This window comes from Lemur catta, chromosome 6, assembly GCF_020740605.2.
Source record: "Lemur catta isolate mLemCat1 chromosome 6, mLemCat1.pri, whole genome shotgun sequence".
Classification (NCBI taxonomy): Eukaryota; Metazoa; Chordata; class Mammalia; order Primates; family Lemuridae; genus Lemur; species Lemur catta.
Window position 1 is genome coordinate 46450888 of NC_059133.1, and position 17293 is coordinate 46468180.

Sequence of the window (17293 nt, forward strand, 5' to 3'; positions counted from 1 at the left end):
GTGGTCACTTAAAATCTATGTGAAACAAAGAATTTCTAGGGGGAAAAAGGTATTTATTTATCTACTACTTCAGGGCTATGGAGACACGTTTGAATATATCCCAAACGGCAAGCAGGTACTCAAACAGGCCTGTTGTATGTGGCCTCAGGAAAAGCAGGTGTGTTGCACTCCTAGGCTGGCTCTTGCTTCCTCCTTGGCCTCTGAAGTTGGCAGAACTCTTGATGCAGTACAAAAGCGTAAGTTACTGCAGGCAAGTAGTTAGCCGTGTGCCAAGCCCACCTAGGATTTTGCCTGGGCCAGCCAGCCCTTTATAACGAGGGAATGTGAAAGAGTAACTGCACAGCCCCAGACAGGAACCACGGGCCAGAATTCCACTCCACACCTTCCTACAGTTATGCAAAGTGCTTGTGTGTTTAGAGGAGACATGTTTTACTGTCTGTCATCATGGGATGTGCCCAAAACTCTCAAGATCTGACAGTCTTACAAGGTAATACTTCTGGTGAACACGTGAACCTACATATGTGATACAATTGTGTATAACTTCATACACGTACATATACACATATAAATGAGTACACGTAAAACTGGGGAAATCTGATTGTGATGGGTGGACCGCACAAATGTCAAGATCCTAGTTGAGATATTGTATTGTTTTACAAAATGCCCCCATTGGAGGAAACAGGGCAAACTGTACAAAGCATTTCTGTGTCATTTCTTACAACTGAATGTGAATCTACAATTATCTCAATTAAAAAGAAAGATAAGGATGTATTTGCTGGAATTTGGAGTAAAAAAGAAAGTGAGAAAGAAATGGAGTCTAATTTATCTCTCTAACAGAGAAAGGGCAGGAAAGAAACTTTTTATTTAAAAAAATTGTAAATCTGTGAGGCTATCAAAAGGTTGCTTTCTAGTTTGATGTTTTTCTTATCTGGGAGTTTGCAGAAAATGTAGAAGGCCTTCCTTCTGACCTTTCTGTGGAAGGAAGAGGGGAGTTCCATAAGATACAAACAATGTAGGTGGAACACAGACTATCTCAAAAAGTGTGCCCTCATCAGCTATTTTCCATGACGAATGCTTTGAAATGTCACAGTATTACACATAGTTTAAAAATTTTGCATTAAGTTAAAACTCGTGAATCCTGTAAGAGATCTCATTATGATTCATGAGCTTGGGAAGCCTAGCTGTAAACCCAGCACGATCATCTCTTCTGGATTAACTAAAGAGTCTGAGACCGCATTCCCACACATCTGCCTCAGCTTCCACTACGGATTTTCCTTGGGAAACCTAATGCTGTGGTGGCATTCTTAAATTTGGACATTTCTGTTCGAGATCCAGAGAGAGACAGGAAAAGCAACTAAATTTATTGAGCACTCACTATGCGCCAAGCACTGTGCTTTGAGCTGCCTAGACCAGGAAGGGTGGGACCCCTGTGCGGCGAGGATACAGGCTCATGCCCCAGACATGACATCACATTACCACCCTGCCCGCTCAGAATCACTGACTTCAGAGGCCAAAAACGATTAAGTGATTCAATGGCTAAGGTCACAGGCAGCCATGGAGGAAAGGGCCTCAGGAAAACAGCAACTACAAATCCCACATGGATAGCTGGATCACTGTGGCTGATTTTATTAGAGTACCGAAGCATGTAAAGTAATCTGCAGGGATATTTAACCAAATTCCACTCCAGATTACCCAAACTTATGGACTTTCAGCCCCATAATTAAACATGAAACAAAACTGAATTGAGGCAACACAGACAAAAGATTAATACAGTACAAAATATGGGGCAAGGTTCTTGCTTCTAAAACCAGCAGCACATGTAAATATACATTCAAGCATTACCGTGTCCACTCTATTTTCTTTTCTCCCCAATTTCAGTGCTCATAGACAGTCCTCATGGCTTGGCTCTCATAGCTGGGGCAATCAGCTTTCCCACTGGTCTTCTCCAATATCCCATTCCCAGTTCCCCACACATGAGTCTGTCATCCCAACCTTCCCCTTAGATTGTGTCTCTGCAGATACCCCCATTGTCCCCTCCTGCCTGGGATCACTGCAATCTTCAAGGGCACTTCCACACTATGTCCCAATCAAAGTTCCCATCTCATTCAGATATGTTTTGACCATGACATTCGTCTGTTAGAACTTGGCAGTGACTGTCTCAGGAGCTAAGTTCTATGATAATCCCCTTTAATGTCTACAACTGGAGAGACCTCTTCTGCTCATCTACCTCTCCTGGTAGATGCACTTCACCTCTTTCTTGCCACTTAGATCATCTAGCTCTCTCTGAACCTCACCCAATCCTGCTTATTTACTCACCACCTCTTCACACGAACTCCATACCTTTAATGTTGGAACTATTTTAATAGGTGGCCGCATCTGAAAGTTGTCCATTTTAGCCTTCTAACCATAAGAGCAGATGGAAATGGAAAAAGAGTAAATGCCTCATAAACTGCTGTGTAGGACAGGGTAAGGCTGAAGACAGTCAGCTCAGTTTCAAAAGTCATGTAAATAACAAGACCAATTTCATTTGCCCTATTGTAAAGCATGAAATTTTAATTGCTGATACTTAGCTGCTACCACCTTGTGACTGTATGCTGCTTTGGGACTTATACATTACTTTCTTATGTTATCTTAACCACAATCCAGAGAGGAAGACACAGAAGACATGGTAATGATTATCCCCATTTTACATGTGAGCAAACAGGCTCAGGGATGTTTAGTGACCTGTCCACGGTCACAAAGTTAGAAATTCATTAATTCAGAAAACAAGTCAGATAGGCCTTTCATTACAAACCTAGTGTTCTATCGACCAAACCATCTGACAGTTTCATTTAGAAACTTGGTGAATGGGTTAGAAAAACAGGACATAAAAAGATCTGAGAATGTTATTGTGGGAAAGGGAAAGCTGACTTAATACATTCTCACAGGTTTTAACGATAATGATATAAGAGACCATGTTCTGAGCATTCACCAGGAACTGGACACTTTAGCTAAAATCGCAAGGGAGGTATCACCAGGCTCATTTTACAGAAGAAATTTAGGCTCAGAGAGGTAACAATGGCCTAAGGCTAGTGAGTAATAAGGCTCAGGCTCAAGCGCAGATCTGTTAGGAGCCAAAGCGTGTACACTTCACACTACCACAAGTAGGGAGGTTTAGTTTGAAGAGGAACATAACAGATGTTCTCTATCACCATTAAGAACCAGACAAGAGGAAATGGACTGAGAACCGTAAAAGGAGAAATTTAGGTTGAATGTATGTCACAGGAAAGATGATGAAACTTGTACACCATTATCAAGCGTGCTCACGAAATCTCCTTTCTAGACGGCTTTATTTGTATACTTCAGGATATTTTTCAACAAGATAATTTCAAGACCACAAGTAAATTAATCTAAACATTTTCTCAGACTTAAAAATACCTCAGACTCAAAAATAAAACACCTAAATGTGCACACAAATTGAAAATTTGCGTTTACCTTATAGATACACAAGGTTAAATGGGAGTCCAAATGTTTATCGTTAATATATTTGCTTAAAACAATAGCAAATAGTAATTCTGAATACATACCATGTTATAACAATCCCAGGCAGAAAAGTCTTTTTTAGTAAAAACAATTTTCAATCTCAGGAGGATTCTTCATACTGTAACTACGTATGGCGAGGCACTCACACTACTCAATCTATGTGCTCTGATCATCCTATTAATCCAAAAAGATACATAAACCCACTTGCTTTATCATAGTAGCAGGAAACAATGAAGTATAAGTGAGTACAGTGTTAATTAGTTTCCTGTGAATACTGTGGACCTCTAAGAAGTTTCAACAATGCAAGTAAGATAATGGTAATAACAGTTTTGTTCCCATAGGTCTTAACTATTGAAAAGGATCCCATTTGATCTCCACTAATATTAATGATTTAATAAGCAAGGCAGATTATATATTAGACAAAGTCAACAATTTATTGTTTATAAAATTATGAATTATAAATGGTTTTCATGTAGCTCATCAATTGTCTAAATAGGATGGAAAGCACAAAACCCTACGCCTGTGTTTCAATGGCAAATTATAACACCCACACAAAAAAAGTAGGCAAACCACTGGGGGAAGAGCATTACTAAATAATAAAAAACATAGACCCCATCATTGTCTTGGTTTGACAGTCTGCAAATGAGCATTTTGTAAATAGGAAATCCAAACAGAATGTCATTAAACTCTAGAACATTGCTATGAAAGGGATTATGAAAGGGAGAATCAAGGCTGGGAATGAGATTTCATCCAATATATAGGGAAATATATGGTCTAAAGAAAAGAAAGGGGAATGAAGGATTTAAATCAAACTCTACTTCCTCTTAAAAGAGAAATTTTAGATTTAGCAAGACCACAGAAGAATGACAATGTTAAAGGATGGACAACATTATCATTCCTTGCTTTTCCATCCCTTCCTTAAAACTCCTAAGGTATGTATCCAGTGTCAGGAATATCAGCCTCTCAGGAGAATGTAGGACCACAGAGATGGCTGTGTTCATAAACTCTAACTCCTCCTCCCTACCCGCCCCCAGATCTCTCAACTGAGAGTGGGTCCAGGCTTGCAAATGCCTTATCAAATTTCCAGTATGGAATTTAAAGAACACTGAAGTTGGATTACCTGAAAGAATAATGCCAAGAAAAAAAATGTAGGGACAGAGACCCTGTTTATTATCCCAAGATCAGCTTCTGACACAAACTAGGTGGTAGGTATCTTCTCTGACATCAGAATCATTCTGAACAGGGAATGATAAAAAAACAGCAAAACAAATGGTAGTTTCTAGAACATTACCAACTAATAATCTTATGATTCCATGTTCCGCTATCCACATAGAGTTATTCTCTCACCTCCCTGGGATTTGGTGCTTCCTGTAACAGGACGCTCCATGAAGAATGGAGGTATCTACGTTGACTGGGAACTAGGTAAACCTGTACTTCCTTTATTAGCAATGTTGGTGCTTAAAAGTTATACAACATTGCTACCTGTGGTATTCCGACTGTGACATACTTATTCCTGACTCAAGCCTAGGGATTTAGATTTTCCCCCCAATAAGTCCCTAGTTGTACACCTACTGCCTTAATGTGTCACTTTAAGTGCTTCCAAATGCCCTTGAAAGAAGTCAAAGAAACAAAGAGTTATTAACTGATTTTCATCTTTTCTTTATTTTCATGTTAGTGCTAAAAATGAAGAGTAAGAAAATGGGACATACATGGGCCATTAAAATGAGTTTTTGTAGAAAAAAATGAGAAACTCACCTTAGAAAATTGTTCATGAGGTTTTGCCAACAAAGCTCTCTTCTGTTTTTCTGATGATCCAAAGTTGTGACAAAAATTCTTTTAAGGTAAGGCACTAGAATCTATTTTGTAAAGCAGAATGCTATTTCCAGGAGTGAGGGAATGCAAACATTAATAAAGGGCAAAGCATTCAAAGCTCTATTGAGCCTGGGTGATAGTGGCTAGCAGCTTACTTCCTACGTGGAAAGGCATAAGCTGGACTTCCAAATTATTGCAAACACTGCTTTGATGCAAACAGGTTGTAAACCTAGTGTAGCCTCTTTGAAAATGCAAATCATCAGATTTTTTTTTTTAAGTCAAATAATGCAATTTAAATCCACATTCACTCCTGGAAAATAAAAATCCAAAGACCATGCTTTATACACACTAAAGAAAAATTGTCATACTATTTACCAAACATTTATTAAGCACCACTATGGGCCTAAACTGTACTAACATCAACAACTGTAATGTACTGAGTGCTTGCTACATGTTAAATAAAGTTTGTTGACGGCCTTTCACTTAATTCTTACAAAACAATCCTATGAGACAAGAACTATGATTCCTCTTTGCTATACACACAAGGAAACTTGGGGCTGGTGACAATCAGCAACTTGCCTTGATTATGCTGATACCTAAACCCAGGCAGTCTGAGCTCTTAATTACTTTGCTAAATTCCCTCCTATGTCCTAGGTGCTGAGGGTAAGAAGATAAATATGGTACGTGTTCTACCCTCAAAGAGCTCATTTTCACATACAAAGGATAGCACTATTCAGAAATATTAAAGTATATAATTAAGTTGCTTTAAGACCTAGTGATTTAAAAATTTGATAAACATAAATTATATTCAGCATGAACAAAGAGAAAAAATATCACCATATGATGTTGACATGGTAGCTCAAAAGAATTATCCTGCCTACCCCCAACCCCCACTTTTGGAGCCTATAACTGACAATTTAACTAATACCTATCTTTTTAAGCCTGTCTTAACTAGATAAAATGCGATTCACTATTTTGATAAATCAAATCTGTATACATTTGATATTAGCCTGAATATTTTCTGTGGCAATAATGAGAGAATGTAATCCTAGGCTCACACAGGACAACTAATTCATATATCATATATAAATATATATGTAAATCTAAATAATGGTGTTAATATAGGTAAATCAAGTGTTAGGATTTGGAAAGCAATGTAATTACTTCTATGGAAGGCCTGTTAGACTCTAAAGAGTGCAAACTATTTAATACTTGAAAACTGTTAGCCTTACATCTGAAGCACAGAATACTCCTCTACCTGGCAGGCAGCAGGTTTTCCTTTCCAGGTTCCCCAGACTATAAGCTTCCCAAAAGCAGCCCCCACCTATCTTGTTGGCCTCTATGTCCCCAGGACCTAGCACAGGCCTTGATCTATAACACTGTCAGAAGACTTTGGCAAAACATTTAGACAAATGGAAAAACCACAAAATCAAAGGGTCTCAGTACTGGAGCCCTAGGGTTTCAATGGTCCAGCCAAGCAAGAGACAAGCAAACAAACAAGTGAACAAAAAAAGCGCTTAAGTAGTCTCTGTCTGTAACAGCACTGTCCAGCTTATATGCTGAGCCTTCTGCATGATACATTCAAAGAGGCACTCAAAGTGCATTTTCCAGATTAATGCATTGAAACTTTAGTACTTAGTCACATAGCTAGGGTTAGCTACATGTCCTTTTAACACCCAAAGAGGATCCTTTCAGCATCATAAGGCAATTTCCCTTTACCTGAATTTAAAGAACTATCATTCTACAACCTGAGTCTAATGTAAGAATAGATGTAGTGTAATTCTTCTGAATTTGAACACAGGCAAAAGACTTGCTAGAACAAGCTTGATTGGCAGCCACCCATCAATACTAAGGAAATATATAAAAAAGAGACTTTTGTTCACTATAGCACCCTGAAAAAGACTTCTTACCTAGTTTATAAAAATATATTTATTATAAGAATGAATAAACAATGAATGAAAACCAAACTTAGGTATCACGGCTGCATTCAGTTATTCCTGAGGACAGGGTCTGGGGTTAGCCTGGATACTTCAGAGATAATCTGAAAACCTTCTGTTGGCCATTACTCCCAGCCTCCTTCCCACCGAGCCTTCACCAGAGCTGACCTCCTGTTCCTGCCCCTGCCCCCCATCTGGTGGAGGCGCTAATGAGCAGTGAAATGGCCAAAGGGCAGGCAGCAGGGGGGAGCAGAGAAAACAGAGCAAAGAAGGGGACAAGAGGCTGGATCATGACAAACTCAATAATCAGTCCCTGGGTGATAGAGCTGGCTGTAGCAATAAAGGCTTTTGTGTTTTACAACCGTAAATGCTTGACAGCCATTAGTTATGGACAGAATGTTCCTGTCAAGTACTTAAACATGAGAAAAAGCATGGGTAAATTAAGCGACCTGCCCAAAGGTATTCAGTTCCTCAAAACGCAGAGGTCCTTATTTCAATCTGGAGTAGAGGTGGTAGGCTTGGTTTAACCCCATCGCATTGAAATTTTTTCAAAAATGTTTAAATATTTGTGTCAAGTATTAAAGAGTTTAAAGTCAAGAATTTCTTGATTTAAACAAAAATCAAGAGCTGGAATCCATTCTACTAAGTGAAGTATCCCAAGAATGGAAAAATAAGCACCACATGTACTCACCATCAAATTGGTTTCATTGATCAACACCTAAGCGCACATATAGGAATAACATTTATCGGCGTCGGGCAGATGGGAGGGGGTGGAGGGGATGGGTGTATACATACAAAATGAGTGCGATGCGCACCGTCTGGGGGATGGACATGCTTGAAGCACTGACTGGGGCAGCGGGCAAGGGCAACATATGTAACCTAAACATTTGTACCCCCATAATATGCAGAAATAAAAAAAAAATCTTAAAAAGACTCCACCCTTAAACAAAAATGTTCTCTTGGAATATGGAGTAATAGTTTTACCTGTTTACCTAATAAAAAATGTGGCATATTAATTTTATTTATATACAACATGAAAGTTTCCAATCTTTTAGAAACATTTACTACTTAAAATCAATACTTAAAGTTGGATGAGTATAGGTAAATATGTGTATGGGAGTAGGGATAGTACACTGTGTAAGAAAAGTCTTACATACATTTATTGTCATACAGAATGGTTACTGAATTCCAGAATATCTGGCATTTTATTAAAGTGAAATTGAGATAATGGTCTTGGTCAGGACTTTATTGATCTGATGATATCTCATGGAGAAACAGGACATTTATATGAGCTACTGCCTATCTAGAATAAAAACATGTTCTTCCTTGATTATCGTTGAATAAGATCACAAGGCTGTTGTGGCACTGCAACAGGGCCACTTGAGCTTCAGACCCTGTGGTCAACGTCTTCACAGTCCTGAATGGCTAGGGTCTAGCAGAGCCGGCCATGCCAAACAGAACTGGATGACCGAGCTGGGCAGATTATCGATCTCCTTTTTAATGACCTCATTTAACAGTATAATTAGGAGTAACACTTAGATATTAAAACAAACAAAGAGGTTAATCTTGAATCAAAACATTAATGATCAAATCCAATTCTTGCCTTTTGGGTATGACTTATTAACATTTTCATATTTAATCTTGTAATTTTAATGATCATTTTAGTGAATTTTACAGTAAGCTATTAAAACAAAATAAACTTAAGCCACTTTCCCTATAGGGAAAAGGATTTGGAAAGTACTCCATTTTAATCATGAACTATTGCAAAGGAGGAGATAGTTTCAGAAGACCATTACTTACCAATTTTGAATGTGTTATATGTATCAGAAAATTTATTATTTAATTACTGAGCATATATCAAAACTCCATGTGCTTTAAAGAGAGCATCTCCTGTTTTTCAAAACATGTTATTATATCAAGTTTCTATGTGAAAATGGTTATACCTTCATACACTCCATTAGCAGACAGTTTTCGATGTTATATTGAAGTCATTTCTTCTCTGACTCCAGTACAAAGTTGCAATTAACTGCAATATGCATTATTGGATATTCCATTCTAAGCAATGAACTTATATTTCAGTTTAAACAAGGCAAGTGTTAAATTACAAATGGCTAAGTTTTCTTTAAAAAGTAGCAAACATCTGGAGGGAAAAAGTAATGGAAATGAAAACCTAACACTTTAACTTCAAAATTCAGTTTCCAGGTTCTTCAATACATTAATACTTGGGATCTTTAGAAGAAAACCAAAGAGCTTCAGTCAGTCTGGTTGTAGCAGATTTTATTCTGATTTAGTTCCCCCTCCATGATCCTCAAATCATCACTTAAGCTTCTAGATTTCTACAGACTAGGAAAAACAAAAAGTCCTTGTTGCCTATCTAGAATCGTCACATGTTTGACTAACAAATGAAATTACATCACTTTCCTGTGTATCACAAGCTCTTCAATAAAAGAAAGACAACTGCCCCCCCAAAAGAGATGGAATGGAAATGCATATTTTTAAATCGACGTACTGCACACACCCCATTACCAAATAAAGAAAATCAGCAGCCTGAGAAACCAGCTGGGGATTGTTACTAACTTTCTAGTGACCAACTGAAGTTAAGTTTCAGCATCTGCTCCTTGGGTCACTTTCTAGGTCAATTTCAGTATCTCCAGAATAATTTTTTTTCCCTTTAAAAACCATTAATTCATAGTGGGGAACATTTTCTTTCTGTTGTTAATTTCCTTTCTCATAAAAATTTAAACAAAACATTTAAAAGCATTGCTTGTTCCCACTGTTTTATTCTATAGTATTTGTTTCTTGCTTCTTTTCCTCCAGAAGCATTAGCTGTTTCACTAAGCAACATCTGGATGGTGCATTTCATACGTGAGGTTAGCAACTTTAATCATTTCATTGTATTCTTAAGCCTTAGCTCCACTCTAAAACTCTTTCCAAAAATTTTCCATCACTAAACTATATGATGAGCTCCTTTCCTAGGCAAAAATTGAGAAATGCAAATATTAAATGCCTAATTTCAATTAGCAGGACTGGCTAATGGAATTCAGAGAACCAGCACATCTCTCCATGTGCACATTGAGGCAAACAGCAGAAATGCTGCTTTTCAAACTGATGAACACCACATGAGACCAAACCTCTATATTAGAAGAAAGGCGTATAAGATGCAATGTAAAATTTCCCTCTTAGCTGCAAATAGAATTGAAATGTACTTTAATATTATTAATAAGCAGTTCTTAAACTTGATAATAGCCTATATCAAAGACATGATGATACTACCAGGGGTACTTGGTTAGTTTGAGATATAACTCTGTCACTTCACTCCATGTGTAACTACTGGTGGCTCTAAGTAATTAGGGTTGAGGTTATATATAGCTAATAACAGCATCAAAGTGTCCAGTAAAATTAACCATAATTCCTAATGTTTATTGAGCACTTACTATGTGCCATGCCCTTTATTAAACTTTTTGCATGCATTATCTCATTTAAACCTCACACCAACTCTTTCAGCAATGCACTTTTACAGATAAGGAAACTGGACCTTTAAAAGGTCATGCAATTTGCTCAAGATTCCACAGTTAATCAAATGGTAGCCCAGAATTTGAACCCAAGCCATCTGAATCCAGTTCCTGAGCTCTTAGCTTCTTAAAAAAACAGAAGAAAAATGAGGCTCCATTTCTCTCCTTTCTTTACTTCTCACCTCTTCTACACACACACAGAGTGAAAATACTATTTCATCAAAATAATAGATCTGAAATCTAATTCAAATGAGAAAAAAAAAGACAAATGGAAACAAACAGTAGAAGTTTTTTAACCAAATCTAGTAAACATGCACACTGGATCACTGGCTTAGCCAACGCTCCATCCCCCCCTAAGCAAGACTGCTGCAAATTTCTCTCCTACACCTACATGCCTTTGGTTAATCAATTTTTGATTAACCTACCAAGTACTGATCTCAATTACATTAGATAAAAGGGTGACACTGTAGATATTTTTTCCCAGGCCTGTTACGCGAATCTATAAGATTTACAGAACATATTTTTAAAAGCAAAAGAACTTTAAAACAAAACAAAAAAGTCCACAAGAATAAAAGGGTAACAATTTGGTTTCTAAGCCATATACCTAGGAAATCCAGTCAGTTCAAAAATATATCTCTAACTCAAGGAAATCAGTGAATGACACTGTTGGAAAGAACTGAACTTACTATAAAGTGCAAGCCCATTTCCTATGGAAAATGCAATGATTTATTTCTTCAGTACAAGCTTTCCAGCAAAGAATGCCATTGAGCAGAATGCCTTGCTGTGTCTGGCTACACACTCTACCCAACAGAAGATATACAAGCAAAGAGGAAACACGCTGTCTAGAAAAAATATACAATTTCCTTTTATTTCCTCTTCTAAGTAGAACAACTCTTCTTTGGGGACCAAATCAGGGACTTGTAACAATTCATCACACAATATTTTCCATTCTCACAGCCAGTAAAAATTAGAAACCATGAGAGTCAAGGAGAATGGTCCAGCTCTTCCCAGAAAGGCAAGGGTTCCTTTGGAGGATGCCCCACATGAGTTTCTTACCCAGCACGAAGATGAGATGCCTGGAATCCAGGTCCTCCCAAATTAGCAAGAACTCATTAAGGAAAAAACATAACAGATCCTTTCATTGTGCTGTATTTTACTCCAGCTTGGCTAAACATCAGCTGTGTGAGGAACACTGGTGGGGGGAAAGGCGGTAAAGATAGGTGGGTGTAAAATGGGCAACTTCCAAGGACTAGGGCAGGTTGTAATTAATTCGCTGGACAGCTGTGAAACCACAGAAAGGTTCTGAGAGGAGCAGTGATGTGACTATGACTGACGGAAGTGAGTTGGTGAACGTTATAGGGTAGCCCGAAGGTAGAAGAGATGAAAGGCAGAGGGACAGTTAAGAGAACCCACTTGATGAAGGTTATTTTGCTAGTTAGCTGTCATTGTATTTGCTTACGATTTATTTTATTTCATTTTAGTCACATTAATCCCACAACCTCAAAGAGCTCATCTATTTTCTATTATGCTGCCAATTAGACTACATGTGTCTTTCTTATTGATTCATTCAGTGGGATGGGGTGTCCTTTTTGAGTTCTGATGCTTAGAAAACAGCAGACCTACCTTTGATATGTATGCCAATGCCAACTTAGTCAACAGTGTGGTCACTAGAGTATAACAGAAGTAGCACTTTTTGACTTCTGGAGACAAAGTCAAGAAAGGCCTTCCAGCTTCCTCAGTTACCAGAACACTCTCCCTGGGAGCCATGAGTGCATATAAGAAGGCTGACTGCCCTGAGGGTGCTAAGCTGGAGAGGCCACGTTGTGGGTGGTCCAGAGGACACTCCCAGATCCACCTGCACCTCCGGCCAATCCTGTCAAAGCACCAGACCTATAGGTGAAGAAGCTTCCAGATTCTAGACCCCAAGTATCAGAGTCCTCCCAGCTGAGGCTCCAGACATCCTGGGGTAGACACAGGCCTTTCTGCTGTGTCCTGTGCATATTATTGACCCAAAGAATCCACAAGCATAATAAAATAGTTGTTTTTTAATACCATTGAGTTTTTGAAGTGGTTGATTAAGCAGGAATAAATAACTGGAACCATATGTACAACAAGGGAGGTGATAAACTCACTAGTTATGGAACCCACACCTGGAATCTGATACTTAGTTCTGGGTGACATATTTCAAAAGATTAAAAAACAAACATACTCAGAAAAGAGTAACAAGAATGTTCCTTTGTGGGAAAGAAAATGAAAAGATTGAAGATATTCAAACCAGAAAAAAGAATAAAGAGTATGTGTTAATCGTCCTCAAATATTTGAAGGGCCATCATGAGCAAAAGTGAAAAGAATTACTCTGTATATTCCCAGGAGGGAGGCCTAGAGACAGTGGGTAAAACTTACAGGGAGTCAGATGGAAGAATTTTCTAATGCTCAGAGCTTTCCAGGAAGGAGAATGCAGTCTTAATAGGTAGCGAGTTCCCTAACATTAAAGGTAATCAAGTACAGGCTAGAGGATCATCACCTGGTGGGTACAATTGTAGAGAATTCATTTACTGAACAGAAGGTTGAGTAAAATACCCTTACTTCAAGGTTATACTGTAACACTGAGATGTTTTTAATCTAAAGATCACCCCATTTCCTCATGCTAAGAAATCTAGTCCCAATACATGTTGAGCAGAGGAAAACTACAAGATGAATAAATTAAATGAAAGGTGATACCAAAGTATAAATACAAAGCAATACAGAATTCTAGAGCAGAAGGGAAGGGCAAACTAACAGGAAAATATAATTCAGCATAGCAGGAAAGAGACTTTAAAAAAAATGAAGCATGAAGAACAAACTAGGGAAGAGGGAAAAGGAAAACCGAAGAACCCATCATAGACAACAGTAGGTATAGAGGATGCCTTTGCCTTTCTTGGGAAATGGTTTTATTCATGTTTAAAATTTTTCTCCTCTGTCAGTGGGAAAGACAGACCAGAAGAGTGTGGGTAATGTCGCGACCAAGGGAACAAGGTTCAAGCGGTAAAATTAGTGAAGTTCTGCAGTGAACACTGAATTTTTGGCCTCAAAAGATATAAGATCTGTGTGCCCATGGGACCAAGTGCACTCTTGTGGATGCACCTGTCTCTAATGTCAGTACGTAGAGAATGATTTCTAAGGGAAGCGAGAAAAACTGGAAATTAAATCCTTGCTTCCTAACAAAGCCAATGTGAAAAAGAAAACACAAGCCACCCAGAAGATGAAATGTGTCATATACACATTTCATCTGAATTTTATCACCATTTGTAATCAATTTCCAAAGGTTTCATAATACCCTTTAACTTTGGTTACTCAACCTACTGAACAAGTCATCTCATTGTTACCCCATTTGAAGGAAGAGTGGAGACTCTTGATATTGATAAGAGAAAGAAAAAGGAGTCACCTTCAGGAAAGGAAAGTGTTCTGAGTAAACACCTGGAGCCTAATGGTAAAAAGTGGTGATACTTTGTCACTTGCCTTAACCCTTTCAAACAATTCATCAAAGCAGAAAACAGAAATTCATGTAATTAATGAAATACAACTTTCTCATTAAAAAAAAAATTTTTTTTTCTTTACAAAAAAAGAACAGAACTAAATTATATCTTATTACTCACCCATTTCCTAGGTCTGCCTCTTGGCCGTTTTTCTCCAGTGGCTTCTGCTTTCTGCAACATGCAAAAGGAAGTCATTATAGTTTCCTACCTGACATTGTTTATAAGTACTGCACCGAGGGACACATTTCAAGTAAGAATGTTCTGGTTTGCAGATGAGGTATCTAGATTATTTTAAAAATCTCTTTCCCCTCTAAGGTTCATCTTCTCCTGTATTTTTGAATAGATTCTTCTTCTCTGTTTTTTTTGTTTTTTTCCCCATTACATGATGTAAAGAGCTGTCTATGCAATCCCTCTCCCTAAAAGACTCCCCTGGAGTGATCTCTTCCGAAATGCATGAAGATGCTTTTTAAAAAGCTATTTTGCTTTTATTTCTGTCCATAATAAAAAAAAATTATCCCCATTCCATAATTACATGAATTAGTATTTTAGAAAATTAATACTTTTTAAATGATCAAGGTTTTCTTTCCATTTTACAACTCCAGCTACAAAAATTAATGTTGATATATTGCCTTTCAGTTTACAAGGCACTTCTAACCTATACTGGCAGCCAAAAGCAAATCTAAATGTAAAAACGAATACATAAGCATTCATTCTAATTCGAAATAAAAAAAAAACATTTGCACACTTTTCCTTGGTGAATTTCCTGTTTCTTGCCAAAAACAATCACCTGTCAATCAGTTCACCTAAAGCAGAGAGGGAAAGAAAGCTGGCAAAAATCATCAATGCTTGTACCAGAGATGGAAACTACAAGCGCCTAAAATTAATAATTAATTTAAAATGTACATTATTAAGAATAATTTCACACTCAACACAGACCTGACATGAATATATTTCTAATTATCTTGAGAGTTTGTTTCATTGCTTTACTTCACAGATTTTTCTGGTATCACAGTTGTTTTTCCCTTTTGAATCAAATTTTAATAGTATCTATAAAGTAATTAGCTTTCCCCATTTTTGTCACCCATACGCCAATCCCTAAACACAACAAAAACACACACAAACACACACACACACCCTCATATATACCTTCTATGAAAATATGTGTTTATACTTTTCAGGATAAAGAAAACTTAGTACATACTGTTCTGTGTATGAGAATCTTCCCAAGGCTATAGCTACACAAAACTGTAGGTAACCTGAGCCAGGATAACTTGTTTTGCCTCTTACTTTTGTTATCTGGGTTAACAGCCAGTGGGTACTTGGTACAGGGATACTAAAATGACGTGTTATAACTATCTACACTGTCAAATGAAACCTTCCTCTTTCTCTCTTCAATCTGCTTAGCAAAAAATAGATGGATACAGATGATAGTTGATAGACAGGTAGATGATAGATAAAATAAGTCACAAGATTTCTCACCAAATAATATCTCCCTGATCTGGCATTACTATGTAACAGGTCCCATGTATTAACCCAAACTCTCTATGATTGTAATGGTAGGTTACATTTTTTGAGCATTATACCCCAGGCACTGGGCTAAGTGAGTCATGTGTTACTTTAACCCTCACAGTAACCTTACAAAGTGGGTACTGTTATAATATTTCTCTTATTTTGCAGATAAGCGACTAAGTCTGAGATAGTTATATGTAAAAAACTTGCTCAAAGTCACACACAAAACAGGTTAAGTTTTGTGTAGACCTGGGATTTGAACTCAGCTCTGCTTGACCCTAATGACTGTGCTCCTACCCTCTTAACACTGTCAACACCTCTTAGTACACAAGCATTTGCTACCACAGAAAATATTTTAGGACACAAAACTGTCACCAATTCAGCTAATTTTCCAGAACAAAAGGAAACATGGTAGCCTTCAGGAGCTCTATCGAATCGTCAGATTTGGGCACTCTGAATTGTTATTACTTTTGAATAGCTCCACAAAGGAATCATTTATTGTCAGGAGTTAGTGACATTGTTTTGCTTCAGTCATAGGATCACGAATTAAGTGAGTGCCCAGTAAATCACACCGTCTTTTGGAGTGTTGCTTCCCGGAGAGAAGGAGGTGTCCTGAGAGGATCACAGACTCTACTTTGGAAAGCTTAGATTCAAATTCCTGCTCTGCCATTTTAGCTTTATAACTTTAGGCAGGTCCCTGAAAACCTTAATATGGTTTCACCTGTATAATGGAGCTAACACCTCCTGGAGGAGTCATGGAGGTACCTGCAAGAGCCTGCCATAGATACTCTTTCACTCCTAACAAGATGGAACCTTAAAAGGGAAGATTTTCTTCAAGTTAGCTCCATATCTCACAGAAGGTTCAGAAAATGCAAATATTCCATTACATCCACCACCTTTAGAATGAAGCTTTCAAGAAACCCTTTGGATGGTGCATAGTGAGGTATACGAGCACAAAATTCTCTAGTACACAAGCAGCATTTGATTTAATCTTTGGGAGTAATTGTAAGATTGCAGTTTACCCCACCGTGAATTACACAAACATGGAAGATAGAAACCCTTTTGAATGGGAATGGGGGTGGTAGGGGGGTTGAGGGGAGGAAATTATTGATCTGAAAGGCTAATGGTGCTACACCAGGCTTTTTCAGTGCGGTTGTTGTGTTTCAGGGCTCATGACGTGATCCGAGCGTATCTAAAATCTACTCAAGAGAGTGGTATTTTTCCTAAAAGGGTTTCACTCCATTTCAAAGTCAGAGAAAGCGAATCTCTCAAAGAGAAAGAAAGCCCTGCAAATAAGATGATTTTTAAATGAGCATCTCATTTACAAAAAGCCTATTGAGAAATAAAATTCGCACCATTAACCAAAGGGCAAAATATCACGATTATCACCCGGACTTGTTAAAAGCAAACTTGCTCCTTGGTCGTTCAGGCCAGTGTTACATGTAAACTGAAACCCTCTTCTGAGACTACATCTAGAAGAAACACA

The 17293-nt window shown here is 37.9% G+C and overlaps 1 protein-coding gene across 2 annotated transcripts in view; it reads right to left on the bottom strand.

Annotated features, from left to right (window-relative positions):
- The window catches only part of HMGA2 (high mobility group AT-hook 2), a 127745-nt gene that overhangs the window by 99453 nt on the left and 10999 nt on the right, over positions 1 to 17293 (bottom strand). The window contains exons 3-4 of one of the 2 annotated variants that reach the window (XM_045553425.1): positions 14415 to 14469; positions 9538 to 10449 (exon numbers count right to left, since the gene is read on the bottom strand). In XM_045553425.1, the coding sequence (XP_045409381.1) occupies positions 10289 to 10449; positions 14415 to 14469 (216 nt within the window). In that variant the 3' untranslated portion in view covers positions 9538 to 10288. Of the gene's footprint in view, positions 1 to 9537; positions 10450 to 14414; positions 14470 to 17293 lie in introns of those variants that run through there. The other variant, XM_045553426.1, reaches the window with a different exon arrangement.